Source organism: Globicephala melas, chromosome 4 (genome assembly GCF_963455315.2).
Source record: "Globicephala melas chromosome 4, mGloMel1.2, whole genome shotgun sequence".
Taxonomy (NCBI): domain Eukaryota; kingdom Metazoa; phylum Chordata; class Mammalia; order Artiodactyla; family Delphinidae; genus Globicephala; species Globicephala melas.
The window spans coordinates 72,126,995-72,140,709 of NC_083317.1; the positions used below are offsets into that span (position 1 = coordinate 72,126,995).

The 13,715-nt window shown below is 41.8% G+C and overlaps 3 protein-coding genes across 9 annotated transcripts in view; 2 read left to right on the top strand and 1 right to left on the bottom strand.

Annotated features, from left to right (window-relative positions):
- Positions 1–4,614, top strand: part of SENP5 (SUMO specific peptidase 5) — a 41,372-nt gene extending 36,758 nt beyond the window's left edge. For all 4 annotated transcript variants that reach the window (XM_030859832.2, XM_030859835.2, XM_030859833.2 and 1 more), the window contains 2 exons: positions 333–383; positions 1,249–4,614. In XM_030859832.2, the coding sequence (XP_030715692.1) occupies positions 333–383; positions 1,249–1,359 (162 nt within the window). In that variant the 3' untranslated portion in view covers positions 1,360–4,614. The remainder of the gene's footprint in view (positions 1–332; positions 384–1,248) is intronic.
- Positions 4,615–4,994: 380 nt separating this feature from the next.
- On the bottom strand, positions 4,995–12,559 carry NCBP2 (nuclear cap binding protein subunit 2). 4 transcript variants are annotated; one of them, XM_060298234.1, is made up of 5 exons: positions 11,749–12,384; positions 10,324–10,505; positions 7,254–7,392; positions 6,579–6,646; positions 4,995–5,557 (listed from the first exon to the last, which is right to left on the bottom strand). In XM_060298234.1, exons 1-5 carry the CDS (start codon positions 11,827–11,829, stop codon positions 5,554–5,556), a joined length of 474 nt encoding a protein of 157 aa, XP_060154217.1. In that variant the 5' UTR covers positions 11,830–12,384; the 3' UTR covers positions 4,995–5,553. The 4 variants fall into 4 exon arrangements, with proteins under 4 accessions (XP_060154217.1, XP_060154218.1, XP_030715763.1 ...); XM_060298235.1 differs by having other exon boundaries at positions 6,572–6,646; XM_030859903.3 differs by lacking the exon at positions 11,749–12,384 and adding an exon at positions 12,391–12,559 and having other exon boundaries at positions 4,995–6,646.
- Positions 12,560–12,608: 49 nt separating this feature from the next.
- Positions 12,609–13,467, top strand: NCBP2AS2 (NCBP2 antisense 2 (head to head)). Its single transcript, XM_030859937.3, has one exon. The coding sequence runs from the start codon at positions 12,699–12,701 to the stop codon at positions 12,996–12,998; it is 300 nt and encodes a 99-aa protein (XP_030715797.1). The 5' UTR covers positions 12,609–12,698; the 3' UTR covers positions 12,999–13,467.
- Positions 13,468–13,715: the final 248 nt, after the last annotated feature.

A 13,715-nucleotide genomic window follows, 5' to 3' on the forward strand; every position in this document is an offset into this window, starting at 1 on the left:
ATGCACTGCGTTCTCTGATCCACAATTCCATTTTGATTCCATTGTCAGTGAATTGATAGCAAAACTAATTATCCAAATGGAAGTTTTAAAATAGGATTTTATTTGATTTCCCACTTCTCATATTTAGGCAAAATGTTCTAAGTTGTGGTTGATTGATAGCTCTTTTCATGGCCAGATGCCTCCATAAACTCAAACACTTTGAATACCAGAGGTACACACCAGCTGTCTTGGATACAGACAAGTTTCCTGTCTCGCTCATTTTTCCTAAAAACAGCTTTTCTTATCTGAAGAGGAATACTTGGTTTTAATGATCGTTTTGTTTTTCCCCGTAGTGTATTCCACAACAGAAAAATGACAGTGACTGTGGAGTATTTGTGCTCCAGGTAAAGAAATAGTTTTTTCAGTATTTACATTTATAAATTAAATTTATTGGGTTTAGGGAGAAGTGGGATCCCTCTGATGTATACAGGTACTAGGTACAGATAACAGAACACTTTTCCTCCCAACCCTCCTTTGTTGTTGGGAAGCAGTAGTTCTGCATTTTCATATATTATCATTAGGAAGAATCACCTTCTAAGGCTGAAGATGAATAATTGGTATCATCCATGTCTTATCAGAGGCTATTGGTAAGCCACATTGGAGACTGATGTGAATTTGTCTGTTTCATAGACCCTTGGCATTGGTAGTATTAACTATATTTTTCTAACCATTGGTAGGTGGTCTTTAACCACAGAGTAAAACCTAATTAGATTTTAAATAAGGGCCACATTTAAACACTGTGCTTTCTCATGCTGTAGATCTTAGGTCTCAAAGGGCTATTGAAAAAGTTGTTACACATTTATGAAGGAAATTATAGTACATAATCCATGAATTTAGAGATATCCGAAGATCTTGGAAGATGGGCTCACTCATGAGACTCACGTTTGTAAACAAATTCAAGTTCTCACTTAAAGGCCATGTTAGGTCTGGCTGCATTCTCAGCAGATTTCACCTTTACAAGAACTGGAGCCCCTTCATCGGTATGGCTTTTCACAGTATTGAGTGGGGAGGGAGGGAGAATCCCAAGACATATACTTGCCTGGAAAATTGACTATAATTTGGAGGTAAACGTTTTAAAACATTTTTACGAGTTTAAACAAACTTTAACATTTGCCTTAGACCCTATTCTATTAGGTCTGCATCTAGTAAAATACATTAGGCTGGTACATAACTCCACGTGCCACTTAAGTGTTTCTGGGACCTTTGCAGTACTGCAAGTGCCTCGCCTTAGAGCAGCCTTTCCAGTTTTCCCAAGAAGACATGCCCCGAGTGCGGAAGAGGATTTACAAGGAGCTGTGTGAGTGCCGGCTCATGGACTGAAACTCAGCAGGGACTCTGGGAAGTCTGACCAAGTTGGAGCAGATGGTTTGTTACTTGAATCTCCAAACACTTATTTGAATTTTTACAGATATTTCAGATCAGTGGTGTTGGGCCACTGTTGTTACCTCAAATTTATTTTCTGCCCTTACTCATTTCCCTAGTTACTATGTACTATTTTTTAATGTTCAGTTTGGTTTCATTTTTAATTTTATGGATTCTGTGTGTGTGTGTCCCCCCATATTTAATATTTATTATCCAAACGCATGCATATAGACAGAGCATGCAGTGCAGAGTATTAAAAAAAAAAAAAAAAGCCTAGTAGATTTGGTGCAGCTTTTGAAACTTAGTTAGATGTGAACTGAATACAGGTTTAAATTTTAATTCCAGAACCTATAAAAATGCAGGATGTTTTTGATACAACGTAACTCTGAGAATAGTAGATGTTCCCTGGGGTAAAGGGTAGCTAGAAGGGGTTTCAGACAAAGCCAGTCCTGTTTTATTTTTACCAGCAGCACCTTACACTGACTTCCCTCTCCAAGTGAGTCACATTCCTTTTGAAGGGTGAAAAGGAAGTGGCCATAAACTGACTGGTATGTTCTATTTATGGAGGCACACTTGTAAGCACAGTGCCTGCTTTGGGAAGAGTTGATTAAGGTATGAGAAAAAGACAGCGACCTTGAGGGTCCATTTATCTTCACACATGAGAGATTTCAATCTTGGTTTTAAGAAGCATTTATAATAAATGCTTTAATCTTACAAAGGCTTTTGCTGGAACACTGATTCCCTGGATTTTTCTGGTTTTGACCCATTAAAAAATTAGTATCGGTCAAAACTAGTGGTCAAACAAATGAGAATTCAGCCTTTCTACAGCAATTGTTTCCCATATGGAAGAAATTCAGATTTGCCAAATACCTTTCTATTTCAAGGGTATTTAAAATATAAACATTCAAAACCGCAGACTGACTTCAGGTATTTTGCACGTGGGTGGAGAGGAGAGAACAGGAAAGGTATTAAGGGAGACATGAAACTGTGGGAGTACAGCAAATGTTATGAGTTTTTTCCCTCTTATTTCTCTAGTGATCTCAACAGCATGCAGGGCTCATCTGCCTCTGCTTGACCAACCCTGAGACTCTAGCACAGGAGTCCTTTTTTTTGCTTCCATGAACCTCATCTTCTGGGGGAAGGCAGAAGTGGCCCTGTCCTGATTTATTACCCTTGGCTGCATTAGGATTAAAGTAATGGATCTTGCATCTTTAATCTAACAAAGTTTTGTGATATTGGAAAGGAAAGGAAATAGGGAAAGATGCATGTTAAACTACATCTTTTCTGAACTGGGGGAGGAAAAACAACAAACGTGTATACAAGAAATTCAGAAGCTTGTACAGAAAAATACCAAGTAAATGGCAGAAGATGCTTTGGTTTATGCCTTGTTAGGTGTGAGGTGTTGAAAATAAAAAGCTAAAATGTGCAGTTTAACTTGGCCATAAGGTAGGGCTGACTGCCAGCAGTTGAGGGTGGAGTCAGAACATGTTTACATGCAGGGTTCCCATCCCCAGACATTCCAAGCACCAACACCAATGTTTACATTGTAAACAGCCCCAGCACTTTCCTAGTCACTCAAACTCCTTAGTATAATATAAAACCAGGTCAGTATTTTTTATTGTGCTTCAAGTCATTAAAAAGACTGCTATTAGAGGCACTTTGTGCTGCTACAGGTAGGGTTGTATCAGCATTAGGAAAGGTGACAAAATGGGTTGGGTGTCTTCTTGAGGTTTTCAGGCATAATTATACAAACATGAGATTTTTCAAACCTGTATGTGAGACATTTGCCTTTTTTTTTTTTTTTGTAATCGGTAACTAGACTATTGATTTAAAATGTCTTATACTTTAGAGCTCCGTATCTCGTATCTCACTCTCTGACAGAACGAGGCATACAGAAGAGACAGAATTGTGTTCTGGCCAAAATCTTAATGCCCAAAGTTTCAGTTGCCATTTCCTCCACTCTGAGAAATGGTCATGCTCTTAACAGGGAGGTAGAGAGAATCTAAGGTGAGCTGTCCCAAGTCCAGGGTGCCTTTCACGTCCAGTTTAGTAGGGCACCTTGAGGTACATCGTCCAGCATGCTTTAGCTTAAATGTCAAATATTTTAAGTCTGGTTAAAATGTTTCTCTGTTGTTCACGAAACTTGCTTCAGCACACATAGTTGCTTCCCCCCATCTTGAGATTAGGTGCAAACCTCTATTTAGCCCAAGCCCTAAGTTTAGAATGGCCTTTATCCTGATGTTTGCAATAATGGCTTCCTTGCAACAGAAATTTTGGAAATACAGTCTGGGCTGTTGGTAGAAGAGACAGGCATTGTTTTACTCTCACTAGCTTGGCACTGAGTTGTTTGGGTGCCCTCAAGGTGGGCAGACCTTATGCTTTTGGGGTTGAGGGCAGGCCTTATCAAACTAAAAGCTGCTTATGATGTGCCTTCAACAAGCTGCTCAGTCCTCTCCATCAGCAAATTTACCAGTCTGTAGTTGCTTTTATCCTTTTGTTAAATCTATAGCAATGAATGTAGATTTAGTTCAACTTTTAGTTAAGTTCTACTCAAGAATCATAGAGAACCAACCTTCTCTTAAGGAAGGGATGCACTTAAGGAAGGGAGAAGCAGCAGTTGCTGCCAGTAATCCCCAAATCATTTGTTTTGGCTTTGCAGTTTGTTTTCTACTTATCATTGAATATGATTAACATTGGTCACCTTGAATTCATAGTTGGAACAAAATAACAGACCTAACTGGGACACAGCCAGCACTAGCCTAAGTTGAGCTGCCCCTTTTCTTTGCAGTTGTGGTATACTACTTCCCTGGGTTAGGAGGAATAATTGGGAGCTCTGGGTGAATCAGACTCTTCAGGCGAGAACCAGTGTGTTAATAGTGTGAATTAGATATCCTGATTACCTGCTCTGCTTAATTGTTATGCAACTGAACTAATCAGCAGGTGTAAAGCACATACTTTGTTTTGTGCTAGGCTCTGCCTCCTGGCCTGTAGATAATTAAGAAGACCTAGGGAATGCCATCAGAAGTGCTAATTGTATTTGGGTGTTAACAAAAGCAAATCTAGACAAGCTGTCCACTTAAATGGTACCTTTTGGTTAGAAAAAAATTATTTAAAGATTGTGATCATGTAAAAATCACTCAAACCTTCTAGCAAAAATATTTTTTTGAAAAATAAACTAAATGCCTTTATAAATGTGTGTTCTCTTGTGTTGGATAAAATGTACTGTTTGGTAATTTTTCCCAGTGACATACCAGTCACGACAAGGCTCATCTATTAACAGTGACCAGTGTGGGCTCTAAGCAGCCCACACTGTCCATTAGTAGCATTTTTTGCAATGATGGAAATGTTCTGTATTGGCATCCTACAAATTCCATTATCTACAACAGCCATTAACCACGGGTGGCTATTGAGCATCTGAAATGTAGCTAATGTGACTGACTGAGGAACTGTTTTAATTTAGTTAATTAGCTACATGTGGCTAGTGACCAGCAATATTAGTAACTGTCAAATTAAAATGGACATGCAAATTCTGCATACTATGCATAGATTTCCCCCCAAAAATGTATTCCAGAGTAAAGACCGCTTCAATGTCATTATCGGTGAGGAAACACAGACAATAAGTTGGTCCAATTTTATTGAAATCTGTTACAGAAGACAATTCAAATAGGAACCACTGTGGTTTTAATGCCTATAGAAATCTGAGTTACGTTTTACTGCAAAATATAAAATACATTAATTCAAACTACAGTGTAAAAAAGATTTTAATTAATAATGAATTGTTTGTCCTCATTAAATTAGATATTTGCAAATGTTTTCCTAAATACAACTAATTTAGAGATATCTTTCTTTTAAAGTTCAAATAGCCAGTTTAAATTTGAGAAAACATACACTTACTGTAACATGAAAGATGTTCAACTGAGATACTTCAGCCCCAACTTCACAAACTACTGGAAATTAGGAGATACTTTGTTGCTAGATGAAAAAATATCACTTACATCAGGGAAAATACTAGACTACCAGTTTAAAATGAGCAATAGTTCACATAATATTAGAGAAATTCTCTCTTGCCTTACAAATGCAAAATAAATCCTCCAGACTGCCTTCTCTGTAGAGACCACCAGCTCACTACCCAGGCTCTGAAACTCAGCACAGTTAGCTAGGGAAAAAACAAGACAGACTTCAGTATGAGAATGAGCCAAAACATTTCCCGAGGGAAGCATTTCTGATTTTGTTAAGTATTCTCTTGATCTTTAAGCTCTTTTTTTAAAAAACAAAACAAACAACCCCACTCAATTCCCAAGATCAGTTTGAAAATGAAAAATATAGATCTGCTGGCTCTAACAACCTTCATCATGTCAAGGCACTGGTTTAACTCACATCTCCTGATATTTCCTCCCCATTTCCTACTGACAGCGTCCCCCCCTTGCCCTTAGAGTAGTTGAGGTTCCCTCTAATACAGACCCTTGGTTTTTTTAGCGTTAGTGAAAACATATTTTGAAAAATGTGTTTAGTAAATACCCTTCAAGTCCTGACCTAATTTCCTGATATAAAAAGCACATAAGAAGTGGTGTCCCCTGCGACTGTCTAAGGCTTATTACCCAACTATTTAGGAAGTTCCCTTGACTCTAAGTTTGCCTTTAGAGGTTAAAATTCAACATAGAAAAAAATTCAGTTATCAAAATCTATTCCTAATTTAGAGTAAAGCTACATTACACAGCAAAACTCCACTTATTAAACTTTATCTCATGCAAACTTAAAATTATAAAAATAGTAATTCCAGGCCCCACGGTAGACCATAAACCTACTTAGATGCAAACATGGTAAACACTTAAAAATTTTTTTCCCATTCTTCCTAAAAGAAGTGTGTTTTGGCTGATGGAGCAACATAACACATGAAGTCTGTTGCTAAGGAACACAATTTTTGACCTGGTAACAGAAATCATTCTGGTAATCTGACACACAACCAAGATGTTAAGACTATAGAATTAAAGGCATTCTTTTGGATTCTGTCCTTTAATAAGTTTTTAAGTGGAAAACCATGAAGAGCCTTCCAGCTCAGTAGAGACATATTAAATAAAGCTTGGTAAAAATAGGCAGGTTCGCAGACCTTGGGAATGCACATCAAATTCAACAGGCCAAAGGAGTGAGTTTTTCATGACGGGGCTCTCACCACTCACTGGTTTTGGGCCAGTTTTCCATAACCTCCTCTCCCAGCATCGTAGTCCTGACGATACTCATCTCGCACCTTAATTGAAAAGAACATGTTACAGTATAGAGAAGATGAGTGTAACAAACATGCTTCCTAAAATGTGTCAAATAACTACGCCTTTTCAGGTGTCATGATGTGAACATTTCAAGCAGAACAGAACATAATTTTAAGCAACTGATAATATAGCTCAACTGCCCTGCAAAATTATTTAAGACTACCTAATGGTGTTTTACCAAACACCAGGTTCATACTCAGCATTCAAAGATAGCACGTTGCAAAGAATAAACTATTTTAAAATAACAATGTAAAAGTCATTTTACTGCATTTTGTTTTTGTTCAACACTCTTGGCAGGTGGAGAACATTTAGCCCCTAGCAGAAGTCCAATTAATGGTTGCTTGTGATGTAGATAATATACTACTTAATGGTTTTTAAAAATAATTTATCATCACTTCTCAGCCTTTTGGCTAAGATCAAGTATAAAAATAATTTACCAACCCCAATGGGTGGTTTTCAGATTCACTTCAAGCCAAGGTTATAAGCACAAAGTTATTTTCAAAAGAGCAAATACAAATTGACAAAACACTTGTCATTTAGGACTGGAATCCCAGGCAAAGGCTGAACCCAGAGAACCTTTCTGCATACCTGGCCCCCAGAACGCCCACGGCCATACTGCCTGCCCTCCTTAAAGCCTGCGTCCCAGTCTGTGCGAATGATCCGGTCATCCAGACGAGTTCCATTTATGTACCGCATGGCATTTTCTGCATCTGCTCTTAAATAGTATCTTAATTATAATTATTAAGGAATTAGCATTTCTCCAGATATTTTTGTAAACAGAGGAAGCAACATCTAAATGAAGCTGAGTTAAGAAAAAGTACAAAAACTAATCCAACCAGATGGAGTTCAAAGACAATAATTTGTCTTGCACAGGCCTGTTTGAGATTGGTCCAGAAGCAGTCAAAAATGACACTTATCCGTGGCTACACTGATGATTTTTTTGATAATCCTGTTAAGTATCTGGTTCCACTGTCTCCATATGTTGGTTTGCAAAATATAAAATATGTTCAGTGCAGGTTTTAACCATGAACTGTTATCCAAGAAAACAGCATCTTTGGGTTCCCTGAATATGAAGCTGTATATTCAAGAACCTTACAAAGAGGTCACGGTACATATGAATTGCCATTGCATTTCATTAGAAGGAAACACTCAAAATATCACTCACATTAGTAGTTCCAAATCAGATCTACTAAATCTGTCTTTGGGGTGCTATTAAAAAAAAAAATCTCTGTAAGTAATACTTATGATCATTAGCTGGGTTTAGGAAATACTGATCTGGACTTTTTCCCCTTGTCTTTAATTACACAGGTAGGGAAACACTGAAATTCCAGTGTCAGCATCTACACAATGCCTAGCACACAGTGGGCATTCAATAATTTTTTGTTGAATGAAATGAATGCTAAAGGGCAAACTGAGGAAAAAAACACAAACAATGAACGGTAGCCTTTCAGGTATTTGCCATCATGATTGTTGATCTCTGACCTTCAAGGCAGATGCAAAAACACTCCAGTTCTTAGAGACTGGTTATTTAGTATTTTCTTTGCCTTTTCTGTCCCCCGTGAACTATTTTACAGTATTGCCACCAGAGGCAAAAGTAAAACCTAGGCACTCGTCCCTCGTATCTGAAGGAAGAGTGGGAAAAGCTTGCAGAATCCAGAAATCAGATACCGAAATCAAAAGTGGGGCTTCTGGGACTTCCCTGGTGGCGCAGTGGTTAAGAATCCGCCTGCCAATGCAGGGGACACGGGTTCAATCCCTGGTCCAAGAAGATCCCACATGCTGCAGAGTAACTAAGCCCATGCGCCACAACTACTGAGCCTGTACCCTAGAGCCCACGAGCCACAACTACTGAATCCCATGCGCCGAGAGCCCGTGCTCCGCAACGGGAGAAGCCACCGCAATGAGAAGCCCGCGCACCGCAACGAAGAGTAGCCCCTGCTTGCTGCAACTAGAGAAGGCCCGGGCACAGCAATGAAGACCCAACGCAGCCAAAAAATAAATAAATAAATAAATATACATATTTTTAAAAAAGTGGGGCTTCTGGTTCAAGCTGATAGAGCACGTTTTCTCTTCTTTACTTCTCAAGGCCCCCATTAAAACAGAAAAGAAACACGTATACAAAGAAGAGAAGAGACCATAAGCAGACTAGAGATTCAACAGAAGGTGAAGAGTACTAGTGGATGAAACAAAGTCACAGTGCGAAATACCCTTGAAAGGGCTTAAAGGAGACAGCAAGCCCAGGAGGCTTTTTTTTTTTTGGTACGCGGGCCTCTCACTGTTGTGGCCTCTCCCGTTGCGGAGCACAGGCTCCGGACGAGCAGGCTCAGCGGCCATGGCTCACGGGCCTAGCCACTCCGCGGCATGTGGCATCCTCCCGGACCAGGGCACGAACCCCTGCATTGGCAGGCGGACTCTCAACCACTGCGCCACCAGGAAAGCCCCCAGGAGGCTCTTAATTCCAAGTTGAATAACAAGTGAGGCTGCATATAGGGTTTAATTAAAGGTGTCTATGTGGGGAAAAGACCTGTTAACAGAAAGGCATTTAATCCCAGGCAAATAAAAGTAAAATGATAGGGATCTGAACTGTCTGGAGGAACTAGGGCATTGTCTTTAACATTAGCAAGCCAAATAAAATCCCTTTTCATTCTAGCATTTGAGAAACCCACATGTCCCAAAGGCAAGGCAGCAACTTAAGAAGTTCTGCCTGGGGACTTCCCTAATGGTATAGTGGTTAAGACTCTGCGCTCCGAGCGCAAGGGGCCCGGGTTTGATCCCTGGTCAGGGAACTAGAGCAGCAACAAATCGTGTGCTGCAACTAAGACCCGGCGCAGCCAAATTAATTAATTAATTAATTATTTTAAAAAGTAGTTCCGCCTAGATCCACATAGTCTTTTTTCCCCTAATTATGATCAGAAATCCAGGGATCACCAGAAACTGAAGGAAATTTTATGGCATAAATACAACCAAAAGAAACAATTCAGGGCACAGAAAAGAAAATTCAAGACACGGTAGATCAGGTCTGGAAAATTTCTCAAACAAAATGACCGAAAAATATTAGTTAAAAAACAAAACATCAAAGGATAAATCCAGAAGGTCCAATATTTGGAGTTTCCAGGGAGAGAATACATGGTCACAAGTAAATATAGCTTTGGTTTTGACCTATAAAATCAAGCTATATACATCTACATAATGAAATACTATACAGTTGTTTTAAAAAGAGGTAGATCTACATATGCTAACATGAAGCAATTTCTAAGATAGGTGAAAAAAAAAATGAGTGTATGCAGTACGCTACCACACATCCATAGGATTACTTCTGGAAAGACCCACGAGACTCGTAACTGATTGTCTCTGGACTTAGAATGGCATAGGGCTTTTATTTTCACTATGCTCTGGACATTTTGAAACACCATAAGCATATACATTTTCAAAGATTATTTTTCTTAACTATGAAAAAAATGGATTTCAGAAAGAATGTTAATGTTAATAGCTTTCCCAGTGTAAGAGTATAGGCACACTGGACAGAAGGAAGGAGAGGCAGAGATAAGTGTAGGGATGCTAATCAACGAATATCCTCACTCATCTTGTAAAATAGGGTACCACCCACTCTGGGCCCCACCTCTGGCCAACAGCTACATCAAACACACAGGAAGGATACTCCACAAAGCAGAACCCACATGCTGTTTTCTTCATTTTATCCAGGCCCATGATGATTTTCTTTATGTCACCACTTTTGCTGAAGAGTTCATAGATTTGTTCTTCAGTTGTATAAAAGGAAAGATTTCCAACATACAATGTACAGCTTTTCTTCAGCAATTTTTCCTGTTCTTCATTGTCACCCTAGAATTTCCAAGAGCAAAGTGAAAAAAGAAAGGCACAAAACAATGTGAAGCGTATGCTCCAAGTTATATTTTTTAAAAGCCTGAATATACATGGGTACCACACACAAGAAACAGGTAATATGTCTGCCTCTAGGGAGAATCAAGGGACTGCAAGTCAGATCTCCATGTATGGAAGTCTCATTTAATTCTCAGAGTTGAATGAAGTAGGTCCTAATTTATTATCCTCATTCTACCTGAGGGAAGACAGTTAAGTAGCTTGTCCAGGGTCACACATATAATCAGTAGTTGTAGCTGGAATCCAAACCCAGTCTTATCCCCAATCCCATACTTCCTTAAAAGTTCACAGGACAAGAGTCATTTTAACGATACATTAAAAATAGGTTTTCCAGGACTCTGGAATGAGACATTAAATAAAGTAGATTCACTTTATCACTGCTGTTACTGATTTGTTAAAATTATGGTCAAGAAGCATTTTCCTTTTTCCTTCTTTTCTCACACATACAAGTCATGTCCCACCAAACAGCCTACAGTTTAGGACAACTGGTATAAGTACTTATTTAAGGTACGATAATAATGTGGATCCCATTCAGGAAACACTGTAGAAATTCTACAAGACAGTATCTTACTACTATCTAAATGAAGCTATAGGCTTTAGACTGCAGAGATAAACAACAGCAAAAGTTGAATCCTTTCACTGTTTTAATCTTGCAGGATGCTTGAAATTCAGGATGGTTATGATGTGGAACTTTCTAAAGTAATGAGACCTGTAAAAGTGACAGAATGAAAAATCATGCCTGGCATACAGTAAGCATTTAAAAACAGTTGACTGCGTGAAAATCTAAGATCCTTCTCAATTTGACCTCAAATTTCCATTTCCCTACCCTACTAATGCATTTTAAACATTCTCCACACCTACCTTCTTCTGTATGTGACCCCTCCTTTCCCCGTCACAGGGAATTTTCTGAATCCTCACAGCCCCTCCCTTTCCACTCATCATTTCTGCCTAGATTATGATCACTTACCTCCATTGTAAATCTGTACATTTACAGCCCTTCCATTTACAATCCCATAATCCCTAGAGGATTATGAAGTCTTAGGGTGTGGAAACTGTCTTCCCTCTCTAAGGTTTAGCAGAAGGCTTCAGCAACAGCACTCAATACAAATTTACTAAACAACCACTAGTTAATGAGTGTCAGTCACCTCCACCCCATCCCCGCCTTTGCTGATACTGAAGAACCCACCTTTAATAGCTGTAGCAAACGAAAATTTCCCTCTTCTGAAACCCAGCAGTTCTCCGATCTTGACATCCAGACACTTAACATGCTGGTCCCCCCTCTACACTCCAAGGGCTCCCTAAAAGTGGAGGCAGGGCTCAACTGTGTCTGCCACTCACCACGTACAACTTGTGGAGGGCCGTTTAACTAGCCCAAGGAGAGGACGCGAAACGCCAAAGCGCAGTTTGGCTGATGTAACTGAAAATTTAAAAATAATTAAAAGCCCCGGTATCTGGGTCAGGATGGCGCCTCCACATGCTCCACGTGTCAAAAAGACACCGCTTTCCCTCATCATAAAGTCACCTTCCCGCCGCACCGTTCGGGAAAACCTGAGACGCCAGTACTACTGCCGCCCGTCTGCACTACCCCGGGGATCAGGCAGCGGCTGCTAGGGAATGTGAGAGCGAGCCTCAAATTCCCTGCCTACGAGAGAAGAGGATTCAGTGATATCCAAACGCCCTTTCAGAATCCATTCCACAGCAGGCACCGAGGCTTCCCTTCGCGTTTCGGGATACCAGGGAATGGGAGACGACACAATGAGACAAGAGCAAACCAATTCTCAGCCTTCTGGCCCGGGGCCTCCCCTTCTCGCTGCCCCGCTTGCCTCACCCGGAAGTGCTGGTCCCGGTACTGGCTCAGCTCGACGTAGGAGTCGCTGCGCAGCGCCTTCAGGAGGCCACCCGACATAACGCACAGATTTCGGTCGAGGACGCCACCACTGCGAGAAAAACGAAGCCGCCCCGGCGGTAGCGGAACCGGAAACGCTCGGAGGCCGCTGTGAAAAGTCTTAATCCCGTGCTCCAATCCCAGCGCGGCAGTGTCGTCATCCGGCGGCGCCGGCGCAGACGTGGTCCGTAGTCAGGCGTCGCCGATCAGAAGTGAGAGCGGCGTGCTCTGGATTCCGGGACGCTCCGAGGATGATTCTACGGCGGCTGCTGGCCGCCCTGTTGCACAGCCCGCAGCTGGTGGAGCGTCTCTCTGAGTCGCGGCCCATCCGGCGTGCGGCGCAGCTCACCGCCTTCGTACTGCTGCAGGCCCAGGTACACGGGCAGGACGCGGCCCGGCGCCTGCGAGCCCTCGCGGCAGGGACCGCGGGCTCCCTGGGCTGCCGCGCTGCCCGCTTCAGAGACACCTTCATTCAGGAGCTACGCCGCAGCCTCCGGGAACGCCCGCGGCCACCACCAGGTAGCCAGAAGGGCCCGGGAGCAAACCCCTAAACCCAGGCCGGGCCGAGTCGAGGTCGCCTGCTTTCCCTTCCGGGCTCGACACCGGCCTCGGCGCTATGAAGTCCTCCCGGACACTACGCATGGCTTGGAATCCGGACTCAGATGGTCCGCCTACAGAGGTCCCGCTCATCAGAGAGCCCAGGCCATACCGACACCCCTGGTGAAGGGAGCCCTGTGATCGGTCGGGACACAGCGTATGAGGAAAGCCCCCGAAGCCTGACAGAAGTAAAGACTGGTACCTGATACACCGCGCGGGCAGAGCGCCATGGACCAAAGTACAACCGGAAAGAGGGTCTGCCCTCTGAAATGGGACTAAAACTAGTGATGGATGCTGCTGCCTGTGCACTGATATAGCAGGACACTACTTCCAGGGGAGATCCTGGATGAAAAGACAATCCTGCAGTTGCCAAAATCCTCTGATTAAATGTGTGAGCTGAGAAATGGGTATTGTTACTGGACAAGGTTCTTTTGCCCCATGCGTAGAAAGCCAAACGCTGAGATGCAGAGGTTTGCAGCAAAGAGAGGGTTAACGCTCAAGGCAGCTAAAGGAGGAGGAGAACTAGTCTCAGATCCGTCTTCCCCAAGGCAAGGGGCTTCGGGTATTTTGGGGATAAAGAATAAAGAAGCAGGGCGGCCTGAGACGTGGGGAGCGTGGGGAAAGGTGATTGGAGAAAGGTGTGATAATTATAGTTCTGCACAGGTGTAACT